At 52.9% G+C, this 24,723-nt stretch overlaps 2 protein-coding genes across 3 annotated transcripts in view; both read left to right on the top strand.

Moving 5' to 3' along the window:
• The window catches only part of RPTOR (regulatory associated protein of MTOR complex 1), a 145,522-nt gene extending 132,517 nt beyond the window's left edge, over positions 1-13,005 (top strand). For both annotated transcript variants that reach the window (XM_083804969.1, XM_083804968.1), the window contains 6 exons: positions 1,806-1,912; positions 4,900-5,027; positions 5,109-5,195; positions 8,048-8,164; positions 8,749-8,878; positions 10,417-13,005. In XM_083804969.1, coding sequence (XP_083661095.1) covers positions 1,806-1,912; positions 4,900-5,027; positions 5,109-5,195; positions 8,048-8,164; positions 8,749-8,878; positions 10,417-10,485 — 638 coding nt within the window. In that variant the 3' untranslated portion in view covers positions 10,486-13,005. The remainder of the gene's footprint in view (positions 1-1,805; positions 1,913-4,899; positions 5,028-5,108; positions 5,196-8,047; positions 8,165-8,748; positions 8,879-10,416) is intronic.
• Positions 13,006-14,749: 1,744 nt separating this feature from the next.
• CHMP6 (charged multivesicular body protein 6) lies at positions 14,750-21,463 on the top strand. The gene is made up of 8 exons (XM_083804962.1): positions 14,750-14,908; positions 15,038-15,147; positions 15,547-15,634; positions 16,212-16,298; positions 16,412-16,477; positions 16,752-16,832; positions 17,427-17,481; positions 18,754-21,463. The coding sequence occupies exons 1-8, from the start codon at positions 14,846-14,848 to the stop codon at positions 18,804-18,806; spliced, it is 603 nt and encodes a 200-aa protein (XP_083661088.1). The 5' UTR covers positions 14,750-14,845; the 3' UTR covers positions 18,807-21,463.
• Positions 21,464-24,723: the final 3,260 nt, after the last annotated feature.

Raw genomic sequence — 24,723 nt, 5'->3', positions numbered from 1 at the left:
TTCCTTCAGTAAGATGAAAGACTGTCAATAAATGTCAGTAATCTTCTCAGTGGTATGCAGCGAGATCAGGAAACGGCTTGAATGTGATGCTAAGGAAGGGAATGGGCAAAACGTTTTATTTGGGTCTGTACAAAACAAGGTCATTTCATCATCTTTGGAAAAAAAGCTCAGTGTTCATGACTTGCTTCTGTTGTTTCCACTTGAAAAGGTGCTTGGTGTGGTAAAAAGTGTACTTATGGTCCATAACTGGCCAAAAGCATGTCGTAGTATGTTTTAGTGTCCTGCTAGGGCTAGTTCCTAGGAGTCAATTGTGGCATGATCATGCTTATCCCTTTTGGACAAGCCAGGTGTGCACTTGTCCTTGAAGTATGTGCAGGGAGGGAATAGAGGAATCCCCCTGAAGGCAACCACGAGAGGCTCAGGGCAGGAGCCCTCAGTCCTAACGTATTGCAGAGGGCTCTGGCTCGTGTTGTGTGTGGCTGTCGAGCACTTCCCTCGGCAGCAGAGTCCCAGCTGGGCACGCACAGGACAGCGAGCTGCTGCTTGAGAGGAAACAAGATGCTTCTTCTGCCGAAGGGAGAGCCCTGCCCGAGCAAAGGCAAACAGGCAAAAACTGGAGTTCTCGTCAGGTTCACTCATGTAGTGCTTCTGGTTTTTTTTGTTTCTTTCTTTCTTTTTGTTTTTTACGTATGAATAAAAGTCTCCCTGGAAAACTCGTAGATTTGGGGTCGGTCAGCCTTTGCAGTACGAACAGCAGCAGATAGCTGGTGTGCAGCTCTCTGCTTCAAGCAAAACATTTACGTGCTGGGGAGGCAGCACACAGGTGGTACAAAAGTTCTTCTAATTATTCAAAAATAGTACCTTGGGGATTTCCCCCATCGACTCAGGGGTTTCACTGCCAGTTACTTCCCAGGCACAAATCTCTCTTCTGTTCTGATGGCTGTGTGCTCCATGCTTAGGTGAGGGAGCTCACGCTGTAGCTTTTGGACATTTTATTCCCCCAGCTGGGAAAGGAGGTGAAATACACTTTTCTCTGGAAATTGCCATGCCAGTGAAGTTCATCAGCTCATGCAGTCTACCAACCTGTCTGCAAGCAGATGCCAATGTCAAGTGTTTGGGGGATAGAAAATCCATCCATGCTGCAAGAGAATTACAAGGGGACTTTTTGGTAAACTTCAACGAGCAATCAGTTTATGCCCTTAAAGATGAGGATCAAAAGCTCTAATAAATGTATTTCAGTCAGTATAATTGCAGAATGTTCCCTCCTTATTTGTCAGTGTAGCAAATTAGTTTTTACTCCTACCAAGCTGTTTAATTCAGTATCTTGCAGCAAGGATGTTGCTATTCCTTGTTTAGGAACATCTCAGCCAGATTTCTATTAGAATGAGGAATCATGGCAATCCAAAGACTCTCACCTCTCGCTGTGTGCAATGTCACCAGTTCAGTCCTCATTTAGTCTGGTATCCTGTAAGGTGGTGGGTAACTTACTCGGACTCCCTTAGAAGACCCCAGCAGCTTCGCAAAGTCCCTGGAGCGCTGCATCCCCCTGCCTGTGGAGGCCATCTGCTCCTAGGCTTTTCTGAGCATTTGAGCTAGCAAAGAGGTAAAAGACATATTTTGGACTCAAATCCATGACCAGCTGATTTAATCCTATTTGGAGGATGTATGGATGTGTGTGTATGCGATTGTAAATTTTCTCTAATTATGATAGGATCACGGCCTTGTGCTACAGAAACTGGTGTTGTAATTAGCGCCTGTGCTGATGCTGAGAGTGATTTGCACACCCTGCCTGTGTTTTCTCCTAGGAGCAGGAATGGTGGTCGACTGGGAACAAGAAACCGGGCTCCTCATGACCTCGGGAGACGTGAGGATAATCCGGATCTGGGACACAGATCGGGAAATGAAAGTGCAGGTAACATTTGCATGCTTGTCCCAGTAACCTTTTCTCTCCCAGAGCATCCCACACACCGAGCTAGCTACCCATGCACTGCCAAAGCGTCTGAGACTTGTCTGTGAAGAGCTGACAGGCCCATGGTTCCGGATCCGCTGCTTTCCTGCTTCAGAGTCGTGTTACAAGACAAATAAAAAAGAGCACATGCTTAGTGTCAGGTCTGGAAGCTGCTGCTGTTGCTCTGGATGGTGTGTGGTAACGTCTGGGAAAGGTGAGGCCTCTGAAATCCGGAGGCAGTCACCAGGATGCAGCCAGGATTTCCTATTAGCATGCAGTTGAAATAGCATAAAAATCCTTCAGGAGACTTAGTGGTGAGCTGGCCGGGTGGCAGAGACCACTCGGACCATCCCCACCTCTCTGGAAGCACGCAGCACTGACCAAAGCACAGTGCCGCTCTTGCACCTGTGGGCCGAGGGCCTGCTTCCAGGGAGGCCGCGTTCACTCGGCGCTCACGTACCTTCAGGGTCTGCCCCGAGTGCTCAGCGGGCCAGAAACACCAGCACCCCCTGACCACACGCGGCTCAGATGAAGTCAGGGGGGTTGTTGCCAGCTTCAGCCAGGCTGACTCAGGCCAGAAATGTGCTCGGTGCTGCATCGCCCAGGTACCGAAGCGCGACCGTGTCTCCGAGCCTGCGGGGGGCTGCAGACCCACGCACTGGGGTGCTCAGGGGCTTTCGGAACGGGGCACGGCACCTCTGAAACGAGGCAACACAAACGTGTTGTGTCAGTCAGGCATAAATTTCCATACTGTGTAATGGGGAAAACGCAGTGCGAGCGCTCGTGTCAATTGTAACCAAGTAAAAGGTTCTGAGGAATTACAAGGAGAAGCAGCTGGTCCGTGAGAATGAAGTCACCATGCTGGAGCCAGAAAAAGAAGACCAGTTTTCAAAGCTGCTAGAAATTAATTACCCGTGGATGAACATTAATTATGACACTTTGACCCTGCAATGCCGGATAATTAAGCCTATGTTGATCTTAATTACATTCACATACTGTTTTTTCTATGTAAATTAGGGAACATCAAAATTCAGGAGGTGAAAATCTTTTAAATGACGAGGATTAATGATTGTATTGAAAGTATCTAAAAACACGTTGTTTCTTTTTTAATTACAAAGATTGGTTGTGTTGAAATTCAAGTGATTGAAACTTCCTGACTCAGTAACACTGGGAAACTGAAATTCAGCACAAAGAGCAGCAGGGCTGTGTAATCCAAGCTAATAAAGGTGCCTTCCCACTCTTTGAACTGCAAAAAAGTGAACCTCTGGAAGCACTTTGGATGTAGCTGAAGAAGCAAGTACTTCATTTTCACTTCTGCTGCTTGTTTCTGCTTCAAAGACATGATCTGCTTTTAGGCAGTTAGAATAGCTGTCTGAAAACAGCCCCTGAAGTTTGGTGCCTCCAGCCAACAGCTTCTTCACTCAGCCAAGGCTGTGAATAGCAACTAGGAAAGGTGAATATGCACAGAAGCAAAAATAGGATTGAAGTGTGAAATTAGCTAATGCAGTTCTAACGTGCCTCCTGATTGTCCTCCTACTTTTGCAATATTACTTAGTTTTTACCTATTTCAATTGATTTGTTTTCTTTATACCCATCATAGACATAATTCCAAATAATTCTTTTGTTTATGGCAAGTAGAAAGGGGGAAAGCAGCAAGCATCAGAATAAGAATGTGCAACATGTTCCCAGCACAGCTGTCCATGCAAGCTCCAGTCTTCCTTTTCCATGTTTGTTTGTTTGTTTTTAATGCACACAGTGTCTGGCATCTAATGAGATAACCTGAATCTTCCTCTCACGTGGTCCTAAAGCAAGGATTGATAAGTGGCACAGCACCAGCCAGCTTTATCTTGCGTAAAAGGTTTTGTGGCACCACGTTGTAGCTGGGCAGCTCATTGTGTTGTCAGGCTCTGACGTTCAGGAGCACCAAAGCTGCTGCAGCAGCACTCGCTGCCTTGCTGGGAGGGCAGGGAGGTCACGCTCAGCCAGTCCTGCTGTCTCCTGCTCAACTTGGCCCATTGCAGCAAACACCGGGGTGCTGCAGAGGTGCAGTGATGATCCTAATGGTGAAAGGAGGAAGAGAGCTAAGTGCTAAAAAAAAAATAAAAATTAAAACCTTATTAGACCTGGGTTTATTGCGTAGGAAATATTTCTCTTAAATCAATCATCCGGTCTGTTTTGCATTCTGCTGTTCAGGGTTTTTCTGTAGATTCTTCTACAAGAGACATTAGAATTATTTCCTGAAAGTTGTTTGGGCATTGATTTGGTGCACAAGAAGGGCTGACATTTCATAGCCTTGTTCCTTGAGCAGATTTTTCGTAGATAATATTGCCTTATACCATACTGTGTGCCTGGGTTTATATGTGTTTTTATATGGCATTATGAGTTTTTCCTTTCTACAGGTATATTCATCTTACTTGACTTTTCTCCTCCAAATATTTAGCATCCAGCCTGCCATTCCAGTGGCATTCAAAACTTGTATCCAAAAAAGATGGTTTATGGAGAAATAACTCCTCTGGCCATTTACTTTAACTAATTAGATATTTTTAGTAGAGAATAACATTAACTTCTCCTTCACAAAGCAGACCTTGCCTTGGTTTTGGTTTGTAAACCAGAACCAATAGCTGAGTTTGCTGGAATTCTTTCTCTGGGCTCTTTGGGACGAACTGTGGGCTGCGTGGCTCTGACACAGGACAGCAGCAGTGACCGTCATCCTCAGGGCCACCGCTCCTTCACTTCTGGTCATGTCCAGAGAGCCTGGAGAAAAGCTTTGCACCAGCGCAGATCAGGGTTTAACCCTGGTTTAGTTTTGGACTGATGTACAGAATGGTGCATGGAAGAGGAGGAGGGCGCAGGGAGCGTCTGGCTCCTTGACTCTAGCACCTTTTCTTTGGGGTTGCAGACCTGAAGACACACCGTGGTCTCAACTGGGCTTTTGTGTGCTTTCTCCTTAGGACATCCCCACCGGAGCGGACAGCTGTGTGACCAGCCTTTCGTGTGATTCTCATCGTTCGCTAATCGTGGCAGGGCTGGGTGATGGCTCCATCCGCGTGTTCGACAGGAGGATGGCTCTGAGTGAATGGTAACTTCCCGGGTTCGGTGGGATCCTCGCATTTCCTCCACCTTCCCTTCACAACGTTTCTCCTCTCTGCTTGTTCCCCAGCCGTGTCATGACCTACCGAGAGCACACAGCCTGGGTGGTGAAGGCATACCTACAGAAACATCCTGAAGGCAACATAATGAGTGTCAGGTAAAAGAGCTTTTACTCTTTGAGCGGTTTTCTCTTAAACACAGCTTGCTTTTCTGTTTGAAATCCACCTCTGGTATTTCAGAAGGTAAGAGCGTAAAGCTTTTAGGTTGACATTTGCTTCAGTAATTAACTCCTGCTCAAACGTGGTAGAGAGAAGGCAAAAAAAAAAGTGAAGCTTTCCTTGGAAGCCTGTTGGTTAGGTTTGAGAGTAAACAAGAAGGTATCTGTGCTGAAATCACTATCACGAGGCATGTGAGGGAGGAATCAAGTGAACCAGAAACCTAAGCTAGATATAGCATATCTTATGGTTGTTCTTCTTGATTGTCAGCATCTTTGTGGGGTCATTTGAGATAGAACATGAGAAGGAAGGAGGTTTATGTTGCATCTGTTGGGCATATTGCTGTGCAGGATTACTTTGCTGTTTAGCAATTTTCTACACATAAATCCATTTCTGCTGCCTGGTAAATACTGCATAGAGAGCAGCATATACATATTTAGCCATTAAAGAACAGCAGAATATAATTTATTGTCACAAAACCGCTGTTTGCACACAGAGAGGCCCTTTTTCTTGATTACAAAATGAAAACAAAACAGTTTTCTAGGGTGCAGAACATTCCTGGAGTGGGGGATGGGCCGGCAAAAAATTATTAAGATTTTCAGAAAGGGGCTTAAGTGATGCCGCTGACAGATTTGTCAAGCTCACATATTAGAGTTTTTAATCTTCCTTTCTGTAATCTCTTTCAACAATCCCAGGGGTCAGGCTTGTATACTTGGCCAGCCTGTATCTGAAGGCTCATTTTTTCCCTCTCCTCAGTGCCCTCATGAACAAATGATGCTTTTTCTCAGGATTGACGAAGTATGAGAAAATGTTATACCTCAAAAGGCAGGGCTGGTCCCATCCCAGAGGAACTCTGTTTAAGACAAACCACACCACTCTCAGTTTATCCCGGTTCACTGGCCTTTAGTTGACAGCAAGGTTCAAAAAAAACCCAACAAATGTTAGGATGTAAGAGGGCCTGGCATAACTATTTCCTAAAAAAGAACTTCAAGGCATTGTATTGCTTGTAGAGTAATTCTCTGAATCGTAGAGAAACTTTTCATCCAGACCAGGGATGGGAGTTTGCAAGACAGGCTGGGTGACTCAGACCCGGATTCTGCTTCTCTCCATCATTCAGCAGTGGTTCACCACGCGATGTTTCGCTCAGCCTCTCTGATCTACGTGCTAGTGCCGCCACAGCATTTTCCTGCTCTCCAGCAGTTCACTAGTGACTTCCCCCAAAACACTCGTGGAATAATGGGAGAATTTGGAGCTGGCAAATGTATGGTAGGCTTGTTTCCTAGTTACTGGCAAGCTCTACAACGGCAACACACAATTACGTAGGACATTAGGGCAATGTCTTTCCCCATGTCTCGTTTGGAAGCTACATCTAATTAATCAGCAGTCCTGCTTCTGTCAGGCTGACAGCATTGTCTGAAAAGGTCCTTAAACACCTGAATATCCTGGTTTAGTAGTTAGCTGTTGTTGACTTGTTGATGACTGTTATTGTTCACTTGGGCTGTGCTTTCTTAAAACCATGTTCTCATAAGTAGTCCCCTCACCACAGAATTTCGTTTCCATTTTAAAGCTCTTACATGGTCTTCCGATATATTCCGAACCATTTTCAATCGTATTGAGGTTCAAAGCTTTAAATGAATTTACTGTATATTTGATCTCTCTCAAATAATATTTCTATCCAGTCTTCAGGAATGAAATCAACCCGAAGTTTAATTTGTCTTGGATTTAATTATGTGACAGCTGGAGTTGCAGCTTCTTATAATGATATCAGTAACCCTGTATAACAGCCTTTTGATCACTATTAGATATTCCAGAGGTGAAGAAACTGAAGGCAATATGCTTCTTAATGCTTTCAGATGTTCTTAACTCTGTAGTTGTATATGGTCATCTTGTCATACTACTTGGAGGGAAGAAACGCTTTAAAAGTTGTGGTGCCAAAAGCAAGCCTTACTTCTGCTGCCAGTAGAATAAGGTCAGATGAGTTGACACTGACTTTAGTTTCCGTAAGATTTCTGTGGGTCTTTCCCTACATCAGTCTCTTCTAAGAAGCACGGAAGAGCAGATGTATCATAGCAAAATCCTCAGCCCTCTGTGCCAGGGCTATAGGGGAAGATGCATCCTCTTCACTTTCAACAGATGTGATTCTACTGATGTAATTCAGAGAGATCTCTTAACAACAACGAATCATTTGTGTTTGAAAAGTGCTTCATCTACTAAGTGCAGTATCCTGTCACTGCCATTATTGCTTTCTCCCCTGTCTTTTCCCTGATAAAGTCATTAATAGGATTGACATACCGCCCGAGTGTTAAGCAGCATTTGTTACGCCTGGTCCACAGAGTACTTTGGACAGCAAGAACATGCGTCTGTGTCCAGGCATTTGGCATAATAGATCGTACCAGCAGATCCCATCTGGTTACAGTTCTCTAACACAATTTCCTACTGTGAAAAGGAGAAGGAATTTGGTTCTGACATGTAGCTTAGTGTATTGGGTATGACATAACAGTAAAGGCACTTGCACTCGGTGATGGGCTGTAAGTGATAAAAGTACTAATGGATCGCTCCTGAGGGCAGAGGCAGGCTGTTTGCACAGCTCTTAATGCTTTGTGGATGGTACCAAATAAAAGTGACATCAGTGGAAATTCAGCTGCGCTGATAGAGAAGGCAAGGGTGCGTGTCTTCTCTATCCTAATTTTCTGATGCAGGTGGTCAGCTCGCAGACAGGCATATGGCTCAGTTCCCTGGGCTTTAGGATCTGGTCCGGGTACAGCCTGACATTGTGAAACTCCTGTGTTGGCAGTGTGAACGGAGATGTGCGGTTCTTCGACCCCCGGATGCCAGAGTCCATGAAGGTCCTTCAGATAGTCAAAGGGCTGACGGCTCTTGACATTCACCCACAAGCCAACCTCTTTGCGTGGTAAGTTCCAGTTTCACCTCCTGCATCTCTGGAGTGGAAAGAGAGGACAAATTGTCTCTGCAGACATCATTCGTGGGTTTTTTTGTTGTTGTTTTAACCTCACCATAAAAAATGCAGTTTCATTCCCATGTTTTCAGTTCAGGTATTTTATCCCCGCCATGCCTTAGTGCATCCCACTGCCAGCAGAGTGACGGCATGCTGTCTCTCACTCCCATGTCAGATCCCTGTATAAATTCAGCACGTGTGTGTTTGGGCACGGAGCAGGGGACCGGCACCCGGTCCGCAGCCGTGTGTCCTGGAGGTTGCAGGGGGATCTGCTTCCAGTGAGCGCGTACATCAGCTTTTCATGTCTTCTCTCTCGGTCACACAGTGTAACAGGGGGCTGTGGTTCGAGCCTTTCTGCAAATCTCTCTGTACTGAGGTTGCCATGGTACAGCTGAAGTCGATCTCACTGCTTATAAGAGCTCCTCGCACACTAGCCTGATGAGCTGAGGTCTCCCCAGCTGAAAAAGGGGCTGTGGGTGATAACACCGGTGTTACCACAACACTGTCAATGACATCGTGTTCTCTTAATTCCTTTCCAGTGGCTCAATGAATCAGTTCACTGCAATCTACAATGGAAATGGTGAGCTGATCAACAATATCAAATACTACGATGGTTTTATGGGACAAAGAGTTGGAGCCATCAGCTGCCTGGCTTTCCATCCTCACTGGGTCTGTATTCTCTTTTTGGCTTTTGGAATTTGCATTTCTTAGTTAAAGCTGGTGTTGGATGAGGGAAAGGCACAGAGACTCCCCCAGCACGGAGAGGTGCTGTCCCAGCGTCGTTTTCTGAAGGCCCTTTGAGCCTCCCTTCCAGCCTGGGTCCTTCATTGCTCGTCCTCCAGCCTGTTCCAGGTGCCTACACCGCAGGTGCCACCAGTGCTGCTCGTTTCTGATGTGCAGCTAAGACCAGAACACGACTGCCAGCTGCTGAGCCCTTTTTACCTGTGGGCCAGCTTGGTATACTGTTCCCATCACTCCGGGTCTGCCGCCTGGTGTAGCTCTGTCTCTTGCCACAGAAATCCTCCAAGGTGAATTTGCCTGGAGCTGAGTGGAGAGGTGCAGTCTCTCACTTCCAGCGTGCCAAATGTTGTGTGCTTATTTATTCCGTGCCTCTGTTCTTGTAGACAGTAGGCTCACCCTTGTTGTCTCTGGGGCTGCTTTTACGCTGTTGCTTATGTAAGGCTGTAGGAAGACCTAATGCTGTGCAGTAGAAAAACTGTCAAAAAAAAAAAAGATCTGCAAAACTTAAAGGCATAAGCTGATAAAGTCTAGAATAAAACAGAGTAAAAGGGAAATTTCTGAATATAGCTGAGGTGGCTCTGCAGTCAGTTGTTAGAGAAGCTGCTTGCTACTTAACTAGGAGGCAGGTGCCCATCTGCATTACGGGCTGCTGCTCACACAGAGAAGAGAATAAGAGAAAGGAGATTGAAAGACCGATTGAAAACCAATGTGAATGGGTAGGAAAAACAGGAGAAGAAGGCATTTAGGGAGAGAGTTGTATTGGAAACCTGCCAATCAGAACACAAATACTTCATATGTGATGGGAAACAGCAGTGGGAATGATAAAGGGCCTGGAAGACAGGAGGGAAGAGCTGTGCCACCTTCTGCTGTGGTATTAGCTGGGCAGGCAGAAGGAAAGCTGTTTTTCTGCAAAGGTCACATACGTTTTACATCCTGAGGGTAAAGGGGTTTAAAGGAGAACTTATCTCCTCTTTGGTGTTGAAAAGTCACTCTGCAGAAAGCTCAGCGGTGATTTTGCTGTCCTCCAGTCTGGGAGACAAAGGTGGAAGTGGTGGGTGATTTGAAATGTTTTGTTCTTTAAATAAGTGAGCACACAAAGCCCTATCCAGCCCGGGTCTCCATGGCCGGGGTCGTGCCTGGGCCTCTCAGGAGAGGGAATGTTAATTTTCAGTCCAGGCGACTGTTCCTAACAAGCAGATTTGCAGTCGTTTGGAAAAATTATGCTAGGTGTTGGCAACTAACAGTCACCATCATTTTTTCTGCTGGCTGAAATGGGCACAGAGCTCGCTGCGACAGTGTAGGTCCTGGCAAAATGTCGTCAGGGCTGCGTTGGCAGATGCACTTAAGAGTTTTCCAGCATCTGGGTGTTGCTGCTGAAAATGTCACCCGTTACCATTTTCCCTGCGATGTGCCTCTCATCGCTGCGTAACACCTGTATGTTTATCCCTGATTTGCTCTTTCCACAGCCTCATCTGGCAGTCGGAAGCAATGACTACTACATCTCGGTGTACTCAGTGGAGAAGCGGATCAGATAACGGCTCGTGGCAGCGTCACCAGAGAAGGGAGTCCCAGCGGGCAGGGCCGTGTCTCACCTATAATGTACATAGTGAAATTATCGACTTGAATGTTTAGTGTTGGCTGCTGCTGCAACCCGTAACTTGAACTTTTTTTTTTCCTGACTTAGCTACTGATGATTTTGACAAGGGGAAGAGAGACAATCTCCTATTTTTTTTTCAGCTGTATCCTCTAAAAGCTACAGAAAAGGAACATTTTATTTTTGTTTCCAGTGGTTGGCTTCTCTGTTAGGAACACGGCTCCTGAGCTCTGGACTGGATGAGGCAGTACCCTTGAAAAGGGCTTTTTGTTTTAGTCTTTGTTTCCATGTTTTGCTGGAGCGTAGGTTGCTTTGAGGTCTGAAGTCAGGACTCGCCTACAGCTCTGTGCGTCCGAGCTGACCACGGGACCCCTCCAGCTGCTGCCTACCCCGTGCCAAACAGCAACTCCTCTGGCAGGGCAGCGAGACTCAAGCTGCCCGCCTGCAGAACCGTGCGCCTGCTCCTGCGCTGCCTGAGCATGGGCAGGGGAGGCAGGGACGTGTCTCCTCCGCGTGAACCTTATCCTCTCTGCAGTTTCCCCTCCAGTGGAAGTAGAGACAGAGGACGGCTTGGTGGCAAGGGAAGGCAGGGATCCTGAGGGAAGTGGCTTGAGGAGGTGACGGGAGCAGAGCGGGATTGCCACCGTACCGTAAGGGTGCACACAGAGGAAAGAGGGAAGAAAGAGCGTGAGCATCTCTGTCATCCCAGCACGTCGCTGAAGTAACCACTTTCCACCCAAGCACGTGGTGCTGGTGCAGGCGGGGGTGTCTCTGTCACTGTTACTTCTGCAGTCGCTGTCCTGCCCACAGTGAACTCCGCAAACGCGTTTGATAACCTGGAAACTGCCCAGCCGGCAGGGGAGGCTGCGGGTTCAAGCCACAGGCTTTCATCTCGCTCCAACGTGCTAATATTCAGCAAGGTGATGGACATGAGTATTTGTGCACTTGGTGGCTGTGTGTCTGCAGCTACACACACTGTGTACGTGGCTGTGGCTTGTCCGTGTGTCCCTGCAAGGACTGGGTGTGTAACCAGCCACACGTGATCTGAGCACAAGAGAATCACTAAAGAGAGGGAAGACAGCAGGTCGTCCTGCTTAGAGCAAAACACCTTTATCCCAGCTACCCAGGGGAAAGGCAGCTCCATTATCTGCACCTTCCGAGTCTGTATAATGAATGTTTCTGTCCTTTGAAGTCCATGATGTGTCTGGAGGTCACTGTGGGGAAGAGGTAGGCAAAGCCAAAGGGCAGGTTTCTTTCAAGTGCTGCTGTGGTGCAATTTAAGCTGCCCAAGAACAGAACTTGCGCTTGTGCAAAAATCACTGCATTGACAAAGGTAGGCTTCCTAAATCCAAAAGTCCCCGGTTTTTCTTCTGGCCAATATACTGGGTCTGCAGGCTCCCAGCAAACTGTGCCAGCAACGAGGCTGACGGTGGTGGACATACCAATGAGGGAAGGGCTGAGAAATGTTCTCGTACTGTGCGGATGGCGGCTTTACCTTTGCCACGGCACCTGCAGAGTGGATCTGACCCGCCGCCGCTCCTTGCGTACCAGATAATCCAGGTCCCTGCGCGTTGAGGCAGCTGGGCCATGCAGGGTTAGAGGAACTGGCCCAGTTGCTATTCCAGCGTTGCTGCAGGGAAGCTGAATATGAAATGCTGTATGCACATCTGGATATTCATTTGGTGAGGTTCCATGAACGGTGGAGGCGGAGAGAAGCCAAAAGCCGGGCACTGCGTCCTTACCCTTGAGCACTGCTGCTGTTCCCCCGTAGCAGGGAGGCAGAGGGCCACCAGGATGATGGATCAAAGGCTTTAAACTTAAGGAAATACTACCTAGAAGTCCACTTTTGAGTTACCAAAAGTTAATTATGGTCTAACAGAGCTGTGCCTCTTCCTGACCCACTGAGCTGCTCCTGTGCTGCTCCAGCCTGTCCCAGCGGTACGCGCCCCCAGCCTCCGACCACCCTGCGCGCCCCGCACCGCCGGGGCCAGCAGTGGGCTTCTGGCAGGCGTGGGGGCAGTTTGGGATCTACACGTAACCGATTAACATACACAGCTTAAAAAACAAACGATAGATTTTTAACTTGTATCAGTGTATTTGTCAAAGGAACAAGAAATACCTGGCAAGATGGGGAGGTGCACAGTGGGAAGCTGCTGCTCCTCACCAGCGTTCCCGGGTGCCCCGCCAGCCTGCGCAGCCAGGAGATGGGTTTTTAACTAACTGGGCCTGTTTAGCTTTCATCTAAGCGCGTGTGTGTGGGCTGAATTTTCACAGGTCTGATGCAGAGATTCAATCATGAAGTTTAACCAAGGATCTGGAGAGCATCCTACCTAAAAGTTCACTTATCTCTATTTATTTTACAAAAACAGAAAAATATTAAAAAAAAAACAGAACACAATTGTAATGTGAGAGTAAAACAATTACAAACAAATAAATGGTTAATAAAAAATAAATGCAGAAATACTTCACGGTCTGAGGATCGCTTTCTGGGCCGGAGGTGGGGAGGGGGCAGTGCTGCAGGGTAAGAGGCAGGGAGGGAGAGCTGCGTCCAGCAGCCACGTTCTGTTTTTAGGTGGCACACTGTGTGATTTGGGGCTGTTTGCACACAAAGAGGCCGCTTACACGTCGAGATCCTGGGCAAAAGAGATTTGCACAAGCCCAGGTCACTGCTTATGAGCCGCCGGGGATTTGCCGGTGTAAATCCCTCTCCCTGCAGCTGGGGCTGGTGCTGATGGGGGAGCAGGGGGGCAGCGTTAGGAGGCTTCGGGGGGGCTTTGCTCCTTGCGTTTGAGGGATGCTCACATTGTTGCCTCTGGCTGCTGCTCTGGGTTTGCAGCAGCATGGAAGTGAGAACCAGATCCTAATGGCCTCCAGAGGTGAAAATGTATTTGGGAACGACAGGTGGTGCAGAGCAAGCCGACGGATGATTTGGGGAGAAAAATGCGGCGGTGAAAAAGGGGCGTTTTCTGGTGTGTTGTCTCACAAATCCCAGTGGTCTCAGTGAGCTCAGATCACTTCGGGGAGCGCCGTATCGCAGGCGCCACACGACCAAAACCCGCTGCGGCTGGCGCGGCAGAGGCAGCGCGACACGAGGGGGCTGCACAGCACCAGGCCCCGAGGTGTGCACGCCCCAGGGGCTCTGACATGCAGGGGCCCTGGGATCGGACGTGGTGCCTCAGGGACGCACCGGTGGATCTGCGAGGCTCCGGCACGTGGGGAGGGCGCTGCCTGCTCTGGGACGGAGACGGCCACGGCCGCCGCCTGCGGGACCACCAGCACTTTTCCTGCCCGGCTGCTGGAAGTGAAACACGAAGGAAAACCAGCCCCGTGTCCTGCCCGCACCCAGCACCCAGGGCCAGAGCCCTTCCCGTGCAGACACATCCCAGGTGTGGGGACACGGGAGCGTGGGGACACGGCAGCACCTCCCTGCGGGGGAGAACAGGGATGGGGCCCCCTTTGTCCCCACCCTGGGACCCCCCCACTCTCCCCACAGGGACCCCACAGCTGCCCCTGCCCCAGCACGTCTCCTGTCACGCCCCCAATGCCTTTACTGCCCCATCCTCTGCCCTATACCCCCCATTCCCTGCAGTCCCCCATCCCTTTAGTCCCCATCCCACATAACCCCCTTCCCCACCGCTCCCACACCCCCTACAGCCACCCTCCCCTATACACCCCATCCTCCATAGCCCCCTGTCCCTACAGACCCCCCAGTGCTGCCCCAACCCCTACAGCCTCCCCCATCCCTTCCCCTCCCCTTTACCCCCACCATCCCCTGAATGCTTTGTCCCATAAATCCCCCATACAGGGGGTAACCCTTCTCCTGTAACCCCCCATCCCCTATAGCCACTAACCCTATACCTCCACCCCTATAGCCACTAACCCCTACACCCCCACCCCCTACGGCCACCAACCCCCGTACCCCACCTCTACAACCCCCTTCCTCTTTTATAACCCCCCCTTCCACTCTCCGTCCCCTATACCCCGCCACCCCCTACCCCCCTCCCCAACACCCCCTATTTCCTACAAGCCCCGTACCCCGCTGCCCTATAACTGCCCCATCCCCCCGCCCCACACCCCCCCCCATCCCCATCAGCCCCCCTCACACCCCCAGCCCCTTCCACACCCCAAATTCCCTCTCCCGGCCCCCTCCGCGCCCCGCTACCGCCCCCCCGCGGCCTCCTCGCCCCGCTCTCGCCTTCCGCGGGGCCGGGCCCTGCGCGGCCGCCGTCGGGGGGCGGAGGCCGGGGGGAGGCCGGGCCGGGCCGCCCGGGGCCGGGCCGGGGCCGAACGGCGGCGGGGCCATGGGGAACCTGTTCGGGAGGAAGCGGCGCAGCCGCGTCACGGAGCAGGACAAGGCCGTGCTGGTAACGGGGGCTGGGGGGCGGTGAGGGCCGGTGGGGCCCGGTGGGGCCCGGTGAGGCGGCGGCGGCTGCCCCGGCTGCCCCGGTTGCCCCGGGCCCGGCCGTGACGGCGGCCCCGCTGTGTCCCTGCAGCAGCTGAAGCAGCAGCGCGACAAGCTGAGGCAGTACCAGAAGCGGATCAGCCTCAACCTGGAGCGGGAGCGAGCGCTGGCCCGGCAGCTGCTGAAGGAGGGCAAGAAAGAGTGAGTGGGGCGGCGCCGAGCCCCCGCGGGCCCCGGGCCCTGCTGGCGGGGGGGGGGTCCCCTGAGGCTTCTTTTCCATCCGTCCGCTGCCCTTTGTGGCCGGGCTCGGGTCTGGGTGGCTGCACGACAAACCCCCTAGCACGATAAACCCCCCGTCCCCACCAAGTACACCTGCGTTTCCAGGTGCTAGGTAGCCAGTTTATGCTTGATTAATTGGCTCACCCTTATTGTTCACAGGAACAGCTCAGAGTTCGCATTTAATTTACAATTTTGTTTCTCCTCTTTCGGAAAAAAACGCGAAACGAGAACTGTTTAAACGAGTACCGTCGCCTAAAGCGACCTCTTTAGGCTCATCTGCTCTCTTCTGTGCTGAGTTGTCCTGCTCTTCTTTTCCCCCAGAAAAGCCCTGCTCTTGCTAAAGAAGAAGCGCTACCAAGAGCAGCTCCTGGACAGAACGGATAACCAGATCAGCAACTTGGAGCGGATGGTAAGCGCGAGCTGGGCCTGTCCCTGCGGGCAGCCCGCTGCGTGCGGGGGGAGCGCCGTCCTGGGCCGGGGGTGACTGCCTTGGAGCTGCCACGTCCTGCCGGGGGCAGAGTCCTCTGCCCAACGCGCAGCTCTCTGAGATCAGCCTCGTGCCATGGCTCTTCTCTAAAGAGTCAACGTGAGCTTGGTCTGAGTCCGTATTGCAGGCTCCGTGTTAAATACCTGTTCGGTGAGTTAGTAAAACTTTAGTCGCAGTGCGGGCAGCTGTAGGAGAAACTTCCTCTGGTTTGTCTTGGTGCCTTGGTTTTAGGAACGGATGTATTTGTTCTGGTGTGGTCGGTGAAATTACTGCCTCAGCTTAGATGGTCAGCTGGAGAGCCAGAAAAAGGCCTGCTGGATATACTTTTGCGCCTGCCTGTGTTAAAAGTTTTTGTGTGCGTGTTTCATGCTGCTGGTGTAATTTAGGCTTCTGTTGGGACTCTTGGCTGTCTTCACCTTGCATTTTCTCTGGGAATCTTGGCAGTTTGTACCCGGGCTGTGACAGCCAGTGATGCTTCCCCCTCGCCTTCCTGTTTCAGGTCCAGGATATTGAGTTCACCCAGATCGAAATGAAGGTCATCGAGGGCCTGAAAATAGGCAACGAATGTCTGAACAAGATGCACCAGGTATGTGTGAGCGGCTCAGCTGAGCGTCCTCTTGCCTCGGACTAGGCTGGGCCCTGGGTGTTTGCAGCTGTCTCCCTGCAGGCCTCACTTACGCACGAATTTTGTCTCTTCAGGTTATGTCAATAGAAGAAGTGGAAAGAATAATAGGTGAAACCCAAGATGCTGTGGAGTACCAGAGGGTACGTACTGTGCGCATGAACAGTTGTGAGCAGAGGCAGCCTGCCACGCCGAATTCCTCTGGCGTGCAGTATGTTCCCAGCCTTATTTAACAGGCAATCAGGCTGGGAACTGAATCTTAGTCGCCTGCAGAAAAATTAAGTTTGTTAGTTTTCTGAGTACCCCTTCAGGCTGTGTTTATGTTGATTTCCCACATCCACGTATCCTGCCGTAAGCCACAGAGTTGTTTCTGTGCATTGTTGTTGACTACAGTATGTCTCTTCCTCACTTTTATAGCAAATAGATGAGCTATTGGCTGGCAGCCTGACTGAGGAGGATGAAGATGCCATTCTAGAAGAATTAAACACTATTACTCAGGTAGGATTAATCTGATGTTCTTATAATTATTTGCAGCGTGTGTTTCCAGGAAGCTGTTTGCAGTAGGGGAATGTGTCTTTTTACCACTCGTGACAGCTTTTCTTCTGCTACCTGTTATAGTTATACCTGTTTGTGCCTAATTCCTGTGTCAGCAAAGATTAAGCTAATTGCTCCATACACGGGGGTCATTTAAAATGGGATGATTTTAAGGGTTGTACTTTTATTTGCGAACTGTTACAGTCAGCTGATCTCTGTTCTTACTGGAGAGCTATTCCACTTCAGTAGTTGAAGATCTTGAATGAAAGTCCTGGGTCATGCTCAGATAAACAGAAAGCAGCGTACGTTATCACTCCCACCCATCTCTGTGCTGCCCGTGGCTCCAAACACTGGCTTGGTTTGGCTTCACTTACTGGGCAGTGCTGAAACCCATAGCCCTTCCCGCAGTTCTGGGGGCAGATGTCTGTTTGTCTGTGAAGTCTCTTTTATTACTGTTCTGTTCCCAAACAGCCTTGGCACAAAACTGGGGTGCAAGGGTCTGGGACCGCCGCCTGGCGCGTGGGGTGTGTGTCATGTGTTGTCTTTAATGTCTTGCAGGAACAGCTGGAGCTTCCAGAAGTTCCTTCTGAGCCACTCCCGGAAGAGATCGCAGGTATGCTTTCTTTTCGGTTCTGTGCAATACTTGGAGACCCTCTCCTTACCGTAAGTGCCTCTGACAAACCCCTTTTTGCTGAACCTTTACCTTAAGAGGCCTCAAGGCCCTGGTCCCTTTCTGTTAGTCAGCATCTAGTCATTCCTGGAAGAGTTCCCCCTTGTGTGACTTGCACCTGCCGTTCCCAAGTCACGCTCTGGACCTGCTGGTAGGCTGCCAGCTGCGGTGTGTCACGTTGCGAAGCTCCGCGAGGGATTCCTTCCCTGGCCCTCTGCTTGATCCAAAACTCGACTGGTCCCCAGCATGTCAACACAGCGTGTTGGCGTGCAAGGATGATGTTTGGTTACCACAGATAGGAGCATTCACACTGGGGGAGGGAGGGGAAAGAAGGAGTAAAAAAGGTTTCAGTGAGACTCGTGATGGTTTGAAGCTCTGTTGACCTTCCTGCAGCTGACCACAGTGGTTTTGAGCTGGCTGGGTGAGGGTCGCTCGAGCCCCAGAGCTCCAGGGCTGCTGGAGCGTGGGCTCCGCAGAACCGGTGTGATGCCGTGCTCCCTCCTGCGCGACCCAAAGCCTCAGCAGCAGGGGCTGTGCAGCTGGATGTGAAGGAGGGGGAGAGGGCTCAGAAAGCAGAGTGTTACCGGGCGGCTGTCCCTGCTGAAAAGCTGAAGGCAGGGCCTGCACTGGGGGCAGCGAGGCGGGTGAGCAGAAGCTGGTTTTCAGCCCGGCCTGTGCAACCCAGGGGCTGTCGTTAAGCTGCTTCCTCTGCATGGAATCTGGCCGGGAGAAATCTGGGCTGTGGGAGATGTTTAGTCGTAGTGCTTGTTTAGTAAACACGGATCAGTTGTCATCTCTGCGTGGTGACCGCAGGACGGCCAAATAAAATACGAGCTGCCCTTGCAGCACGCAGCTGGCTGAGCCTGCTTTAGGTTGGCGTTGTCGGGACAAAGGGGAGACAAAGCTTGCCCACCCCCTGCCCTCCGAGCAATCGCTGTTCTAGATCTGTTTCTCTGGGCTGGGAGCTAGCTGAAGTTGTGTCGGGTACATTCTGAAACTGTTTTAATTCTTGAAGTGCTGTGGAAAAGAGGGGCAGACGGGATATGTAGAATTATTTATAATGAACACTTACAACTCAGTAACTTTCCAGGCACTGTGCAAGCATTTGTTGCTCTTTTGAGAAGTGAAATGAGAGTCGTAGTTCTTCCTCGGGAGATGATTCTGGAGATTGTTTGTGTTCTCTGTTTCTGTAACAAGTTTCTTTTTCCTCCACAGAACCAGCACCAGTCAAGAACAGGCCAAAACCAGAGCTTGTGGCAGCATCCTAACTCCCACTTCTGGGGATTCCCCCATAACTTTCACCCAGGACAGTTTCCATCCCAGCCTGTGCTGGGAACAAGCAATGCCTTGGCAGCATCCCAGCTGTGCTGGGCGGATTGCGGAGCAGGATTCCCTGCGCAGGGTGGGGAACCTCAGCTGGTTGATTATTGCTCTTGTATCAAGATTATTTTCTAGTGCTTTCTTTTTTTGTAACTTAAATTCTGAACTCACTCAGCTGCACTGTCTCGGGATTAAATAACAACTCTCAAACTTCCAAAGCCAAATGCTTTCTTAGGTTTGGTTGGTTTGATTTCAGTTGTAAACCTGCCTCTGCTCTGACAGAATCCCCATCAAGCCCTCCCTTGGAGGGCTTGTGGCTGTCTTAGGGCCACCGCGCTTGTGAACCCTCCTGACCTTTCTGGTGTCCGCACACCTCTGTCCCTCTGCTTCTCCTCTTCTGGCTCTGTTTGTGGAAGAGCTGCTGATGTTTCTTGTCCTCACCTAGATCAGGCTGCCTGGGACGAGCAGGGACCCGCGGGGGCCCCGTAGGCAGGGGCTGGGTGCAGGCAGCCCGGGGGAGGCAGCAAAGCCTCCGTGCCGCAGCTGGAAACGGTTCTGGCAGCTCGTGCAAAACCAGCATACGTGAGGGTGCTTCACTGGGGCGAAGCTAGGAGTGATTGCTTGACTTTGCCTGCAGCAGCGCTCGCTGAGAGGGACACAAACCTCTGTGTGAGGTGAGGAGCTGCTCTCCGGGCATGAGTCAGAGGCAGCTGGTAAGGATTCCCGTTCAGATCCCGCTCTGCCTCTGGCAATCCGTGGCACCGAATGCAGAAGTGGAGTTAAGAAATCTGCTGAGCCTCTTAAAATTTATAGCAAGGAGCATTCTGCCGATGTTAGGAGCCAGAAGTCACCCCGTGTTGGCTCAGCACCTTCATCAAAGTCCGAGTTCACCTTTGCAGTGTTCAGGCGGACTGAGCTCGATTCTGCTGCCCGCTGTCAGCTCCTGGTTGGTATTTCCTCGTGTGCAGGAGACAGGAAAGGTCAGGCTGGGTAGGCGAGAGGCTTGTTCTGCACCAGACGTGAAGTTTGAAGTTCTTTAAGTCCGAAGGCTCTGCTCAGTAAGGAGCTAGAGGGGAGGCCGTTTTCTCCTGAGACCTGGCTGCGGAGGACGGTCCGGTGCTCAGCGCGGTGTAGCGGGGCGCCGGGGCTGGCGTGGCTGATGAGCTGCTTGGAGAGCTGCCTGGCCAGCCAGGTGGTGGGCAGGTTTAGCCGTTCTTGGAAGCAAGCGTACTTGCCAGCTTGCAGATGCTCTTCAGGACGCTGCAGATCTCTATTTATTACGGTCTTGAAGCCACAACCCTCAATCCCTGTTTCTGTGACAGAGCGGAAGGACCCAGAGCGCCCTCTGAGACTTTCGGTGGCTGCCTTTGGGGCTCTGTGACCTGGTGCTAGACCACGCTAACTAATCCCGGAGGCTGCTGCCCCCCAGCCTGCAGCGAGGAGTCAGCAGCGACTGGGGGGTGTTGGATTTTTGTTTGTTTGTTGCTGTTCTGTTGCGTTTAAGTCATGCTTTCTGTCTCATCTCCGTTTGTGCTGTTCCAAGGACTGGTGGGGTATCCACGTCGCCCTGCCAGGGGCAGGACGTGGGGCACAAACCCTCGAGCAGCGTGCACTTTGCGGTTGCCCTATTTTCAATCTCACCGCGCTGCCTCTCTCTTAATTAACGTTGCATAACAAAGCCTCTGCCCCACAAGCTACAGACGTGTTTACAAAGCAGTGCAACAGAAAACAACCAACTTTCTCCGAAATTGGCAGAGGGGGGTTTGAAACGATCCCTGTGCCTATGCTGAATGCGCCGGTGACCCCAGGCAGTGTTTGGAACAGCCGCGTTACAGCCGCCTGCCATTCAGCTTTCACAGCTGAAGCTAAAATAGGGCAGAGCTGTGTCTGTTTTACTCTCCTGTGGTGGTTTTTCTCCAGGCAAGGCTCTTGCTGCTGTTACCACCCCGAGTGGCTTGCAGTGCCCGCTTTTTCCACCAGAGAGAGCCTTGTCCTCACCGGCGCGGTGGCGCCTGCAGCACTGGTGGGACGTTTTTCTTCCAGCCCCCTTTGGGCCGTTGCTAGCCTGGTGTCTCCTTGTTTAATCTTCCCCTGTTTAATTTGTGACTCATAGGAATGAATGCTGGACTCTCCCAAGAAGAAGGTCTCGAAGGGACCTCTTGCTGCTAGCGCTCTGAGTAAGCCGTGTTACGCAGGGTTGGCGCACGTCGTCGCGGTCTGCGTGCTCCTTTTCTTTCCCACGAAATTCCCGGCGACCAGGGAGGCACGAGCAAACCATCCCCCTGGGGAAGCTGCGCTGATGCTGTGCCATCAGCCTGTGACTGCAGCCGGGGTGCTGAGCCGCTCCGTCTGTGCCCCCTGCCCCGTGGGAGCTGCATTTGGGCAGTGCTGGAGGGGTTAAGGCTGCTCCCTGCCCCGGTGGGTGCCATGAAGGGGCCGCACGCTGACCTCCCGACAGGAAAGTTGGGAGCAGATCGCCAGCGGCTTCCTCTTCTAATCCCTGTAGCAAACATTGCGCTGTGCCTCCGTGGGAGGAAGAGCCAGGAGCGGTGTGTGACCTCCGTGGTGTGCTGTAACAATAAACGATTTCTAATGGTTTCACCGATTCCTCTTCCAGTCTCGTATTTTCAAAGTAAATGTTTTCAGTGAGTAAGAGTTGCCTTCCTCCCTGCTCAGCTCCCTGCTCCTGGGAGAGGCTTGGGCAGGAAGTTTCCGAACAGGCTCCGTGTGTAAGAGAAAAACAATCCCGTCTGCCTGCCTGTCCCGGGAGCGCTCCTCTCTTGGGTAACGACAGCAGCGGTGCCCTGGCAGACGTGGCACAGGCAAAATAAGGTGAGGTGGGGCTGCATTTCAGGGATACCGTGCATCGTATTATTGCTGCGGTGGTGAAGCTGCTGCTGTGGTGCTCTGCCTGCCCCCTGCTTGGCACGGCGGCTCCCCAGGGTCGGCGCACGAGGCCCAGGGCCGTGCACAGCGCCCGCAGTGCTCGGCTCCCTGGAGAAGGCAAGAGCACCACGAAGGGCTCACGGGAGGCAGCAGCACCGGGGTGGATGTTTGAAAGTCAGCCCTCCTGCCCGTGGAAGCTGGGCTGGGTTTTGCTGGGTTCATTCTGAGATCTTTAAGGAACCGCTCAACAGGCCCAAGCTGGGGCTGTCGGAGCTGCCTGGCCCTTTGCTGGCTCCATGTTATTCCGGATGCAGGTCCCTTTTGGGGGCTGAGGCCGTGGGATGTCTCTGGGTCTCTCCTGCCCCCAACCACCTGGACCCTGTGCTGCTGCTCGGCCCCTCCACCTCCTGCCAGCACAAGGAGTTGCTGCGTCCCTGGGGGTGCAGCTCCACGGTGTTTAATTATCGCTCCCTGCGGCAGCGGGGTGGGAGCCGGCCCCTGGCCGTGCGGGCTGAGCCCAGGGCTGCTCCAGCTGTGCTTTAGCTGCCCAGATGTGCAGCTCCATGAAGGTGTCTTCCCTCGAAGCGCGTCGCTGCGGCAGCCTTGCTGCTGCTAATTAAACCCCGCAGGATGCGGGCGGCCCCGCGCCGCTGCCTCTGCCAGCCCCACGCAGCGCCTGGTGCCCGGGGGGGGGTCAGGCCACCGGGCTGGAGTCACACCAAGCATCCCATCACAGACCCAGCTCATGTAAGGGTGAATTCCAATCCCTTTGTATTTATGGTAGGAGGAGATTCGTCTCTTCTCCTGGAGCCGCTGCCAGTCCCAGTGGCGTTTCCGCGGCACCAAGGGGTGCCCGATCCCGTCCCCGTGGCGTTTAACGGGGCGGGTGGCCATGCGAGACCCCAGCCCCGCACGCGAGCCAGCGACATCCCTGGCGACATCCCTGCGGCCTGGCAGCCTCTCGCCGGCTCGCAGCCGCCCTTCCTCTCCATGCAGCCAGCAGCGACGCCCGCGGAGCCGCGGCAGTTTCTATGCCGACACGGCTGGAGCGCTGCCGGCCGGGGCTGCGCGGGGGGCTGGCAGCTGCGGACCCCGCTAAGGCAAACGTTTCCTGAAGCACCCGTGGAAACCACGGCGAGGGGAAAACCGGAGCGGCCACTGCTCCGCGGGCCTTGCTCCTGCCTTTGCTCTGGCTGCTCCTTGACATCGGTGAGCGCAGGGAGGCGGCTGGGGGTCTGCGCCCACCCTGCGCAGCCCCAGGTCTGCGCCCCTGGGGCAGGGGGTGACCCGCAGCAGTGCCCGGGGGGCCCCCTGGCCACGGCTCTGTGCTCCCACCCTGCTGCTAACACATCTCCTTCATCCTCCACCCTCCTTGGCAGAGACCAAGTCGGGAACAGGCGGTTTTGGGGAGGGTTGTGGGGCATTTCTGTTTTCCTGCTCCCTTCGTCATGCCTCACCCCACGAAGTCTCCCTGCAGCCCGATGCTCCCTGTGCCCAGCTCACACAAGGATGGCGCGGGGGGGGGGGGCACGGTGCTCGGAGGCAGCGCTGGCAGCGGCCGGGTCTGCAGGGGCAGCGTGGCAGCCTCGGCCCCTCGGCGTGCTGAGGACTGTGGGCACAGCCGCTGGCTCCTTCCTTCTCCCTGGTCACCTTTTTTAAGTGGCCGGGTGTCACGCTGTGTCCCCGGCTGGAAGATGGAAGAGCCCTTGGCAGAGAACAAGCCTGGGTTTTGAAAGTTCGACTGTGGGAAAAAAAATCAGTGCAATTTCCTAATTGGAGCAGTGGTGGGGACAAAGCAGATTTGTTAGAGAGCTGCGCACCCGAGCGCAGGAATGTGACCTCTGCGAGCGCTGAGCGCTACCCAGGACCTCTCAGTGCACGGCGGTGCTTGGCAGCGAACAAAATGCTGCCGCAGTGACTGCTCTGATGGAAGGGAGTCGGGATTTCACCCTCTGGGGTCGCCAGGCCCACTTCCAGGCTGGTTTCTGGTTTGGGAGGAGCACTGGGAGGTGACGGCTGGCCCCGGGTCACCCTTCTGCTACTTCCCTGCTCTGCGGAGGAATGCGGTTCCTCAGGTCCTCGGGTCGCGGGTGAAGCTGCGGGCACACACCGTGCCTTTGTACGGCCGTCACGGCAAAGTCACTTATTGTCCCTAGCTGTCAGCTGCCGCCACCCGGCCACCTCCACCCACGGCATCGGCTGCCAGTGAGCGACCGGTGGGGCTGCGCGGTGGGGCTGGTGCGGGCTGCACCCAGGGCTGCGCTGAGTCACGGCCCGCACGGGCACGGTTAGCAGGGGAAGGAACAAGTGGAGACCAGTCCCAGGGATGTGCCTGTGCCGCCGGGTCGGGAAGCGAGAAGGCTCCTGGCACCGACGGGTCCTCGGGCTGGGAGAGCAGCCCCGGCCCCAGAGGGCTCCGCAGCACGCGGTGCCCGGTGACCCCGGCCAAGGCTCCAGGGGAGGCACTGCCCGGTGCAGCAACGTGATGCGAAATCCCATCGTGCCAATTATGCAAATCGCATAAACTATGCCTGCTATTCAGAAGTATCCCCAGAGATCTCCTTAGCGAGCTGTAATTCAGCATTACTCACTCCCGAAACCAGGCGCTGGGGCAAGCCAGGAGCGCGCGGGGCTGTGCCCGGCTCAGCAGCCTGGCGGTGCCGAGGAGCCGGTGCCCCCAGCCCCCTGCATCCCCCCCTGCCGCCCCCCAGCGTCTCCTAGCAGGCCTTGGGGCTGCCGTGGGGCTTTGATCCATCCACCTCTGGGCCTCGGCAGGCAACCTGCTGGGATCTGCTGCTGGCCCCGCACTGCTGCCAGCCCAGGTCCCCCCAAGCCCTGTCCTGCCTCCCCCGGCCCACCCGGCGCCTCCATCCCCGCTGTCCTCCCAGGCCCCAGCACAGCGCTCTCCTTCTCCGCAGAGCTTTGTTCTCCCACCCACTCCCTGCTTTCTTCCGTCACTCCGGCTCCTCCCTGCGCTTG

The sequence above is a fragment of the Anser anser genome (genome assembly GCF_964211835.1).
Source record: "Anser anser genome assembly, chromosome: 19".
In the NCBI taxonomy this organism is placed as follows: domain Eukaryota; kingdom Metazoa; phylum Chordata; class Aves; order Anseriformes; family Anatidae; genus Anser; species Anser anser.
Note: the sequence above shows the minus strand (reverse complement) of the source record. Positions and strands in the feature narration are given on the sequence as shown.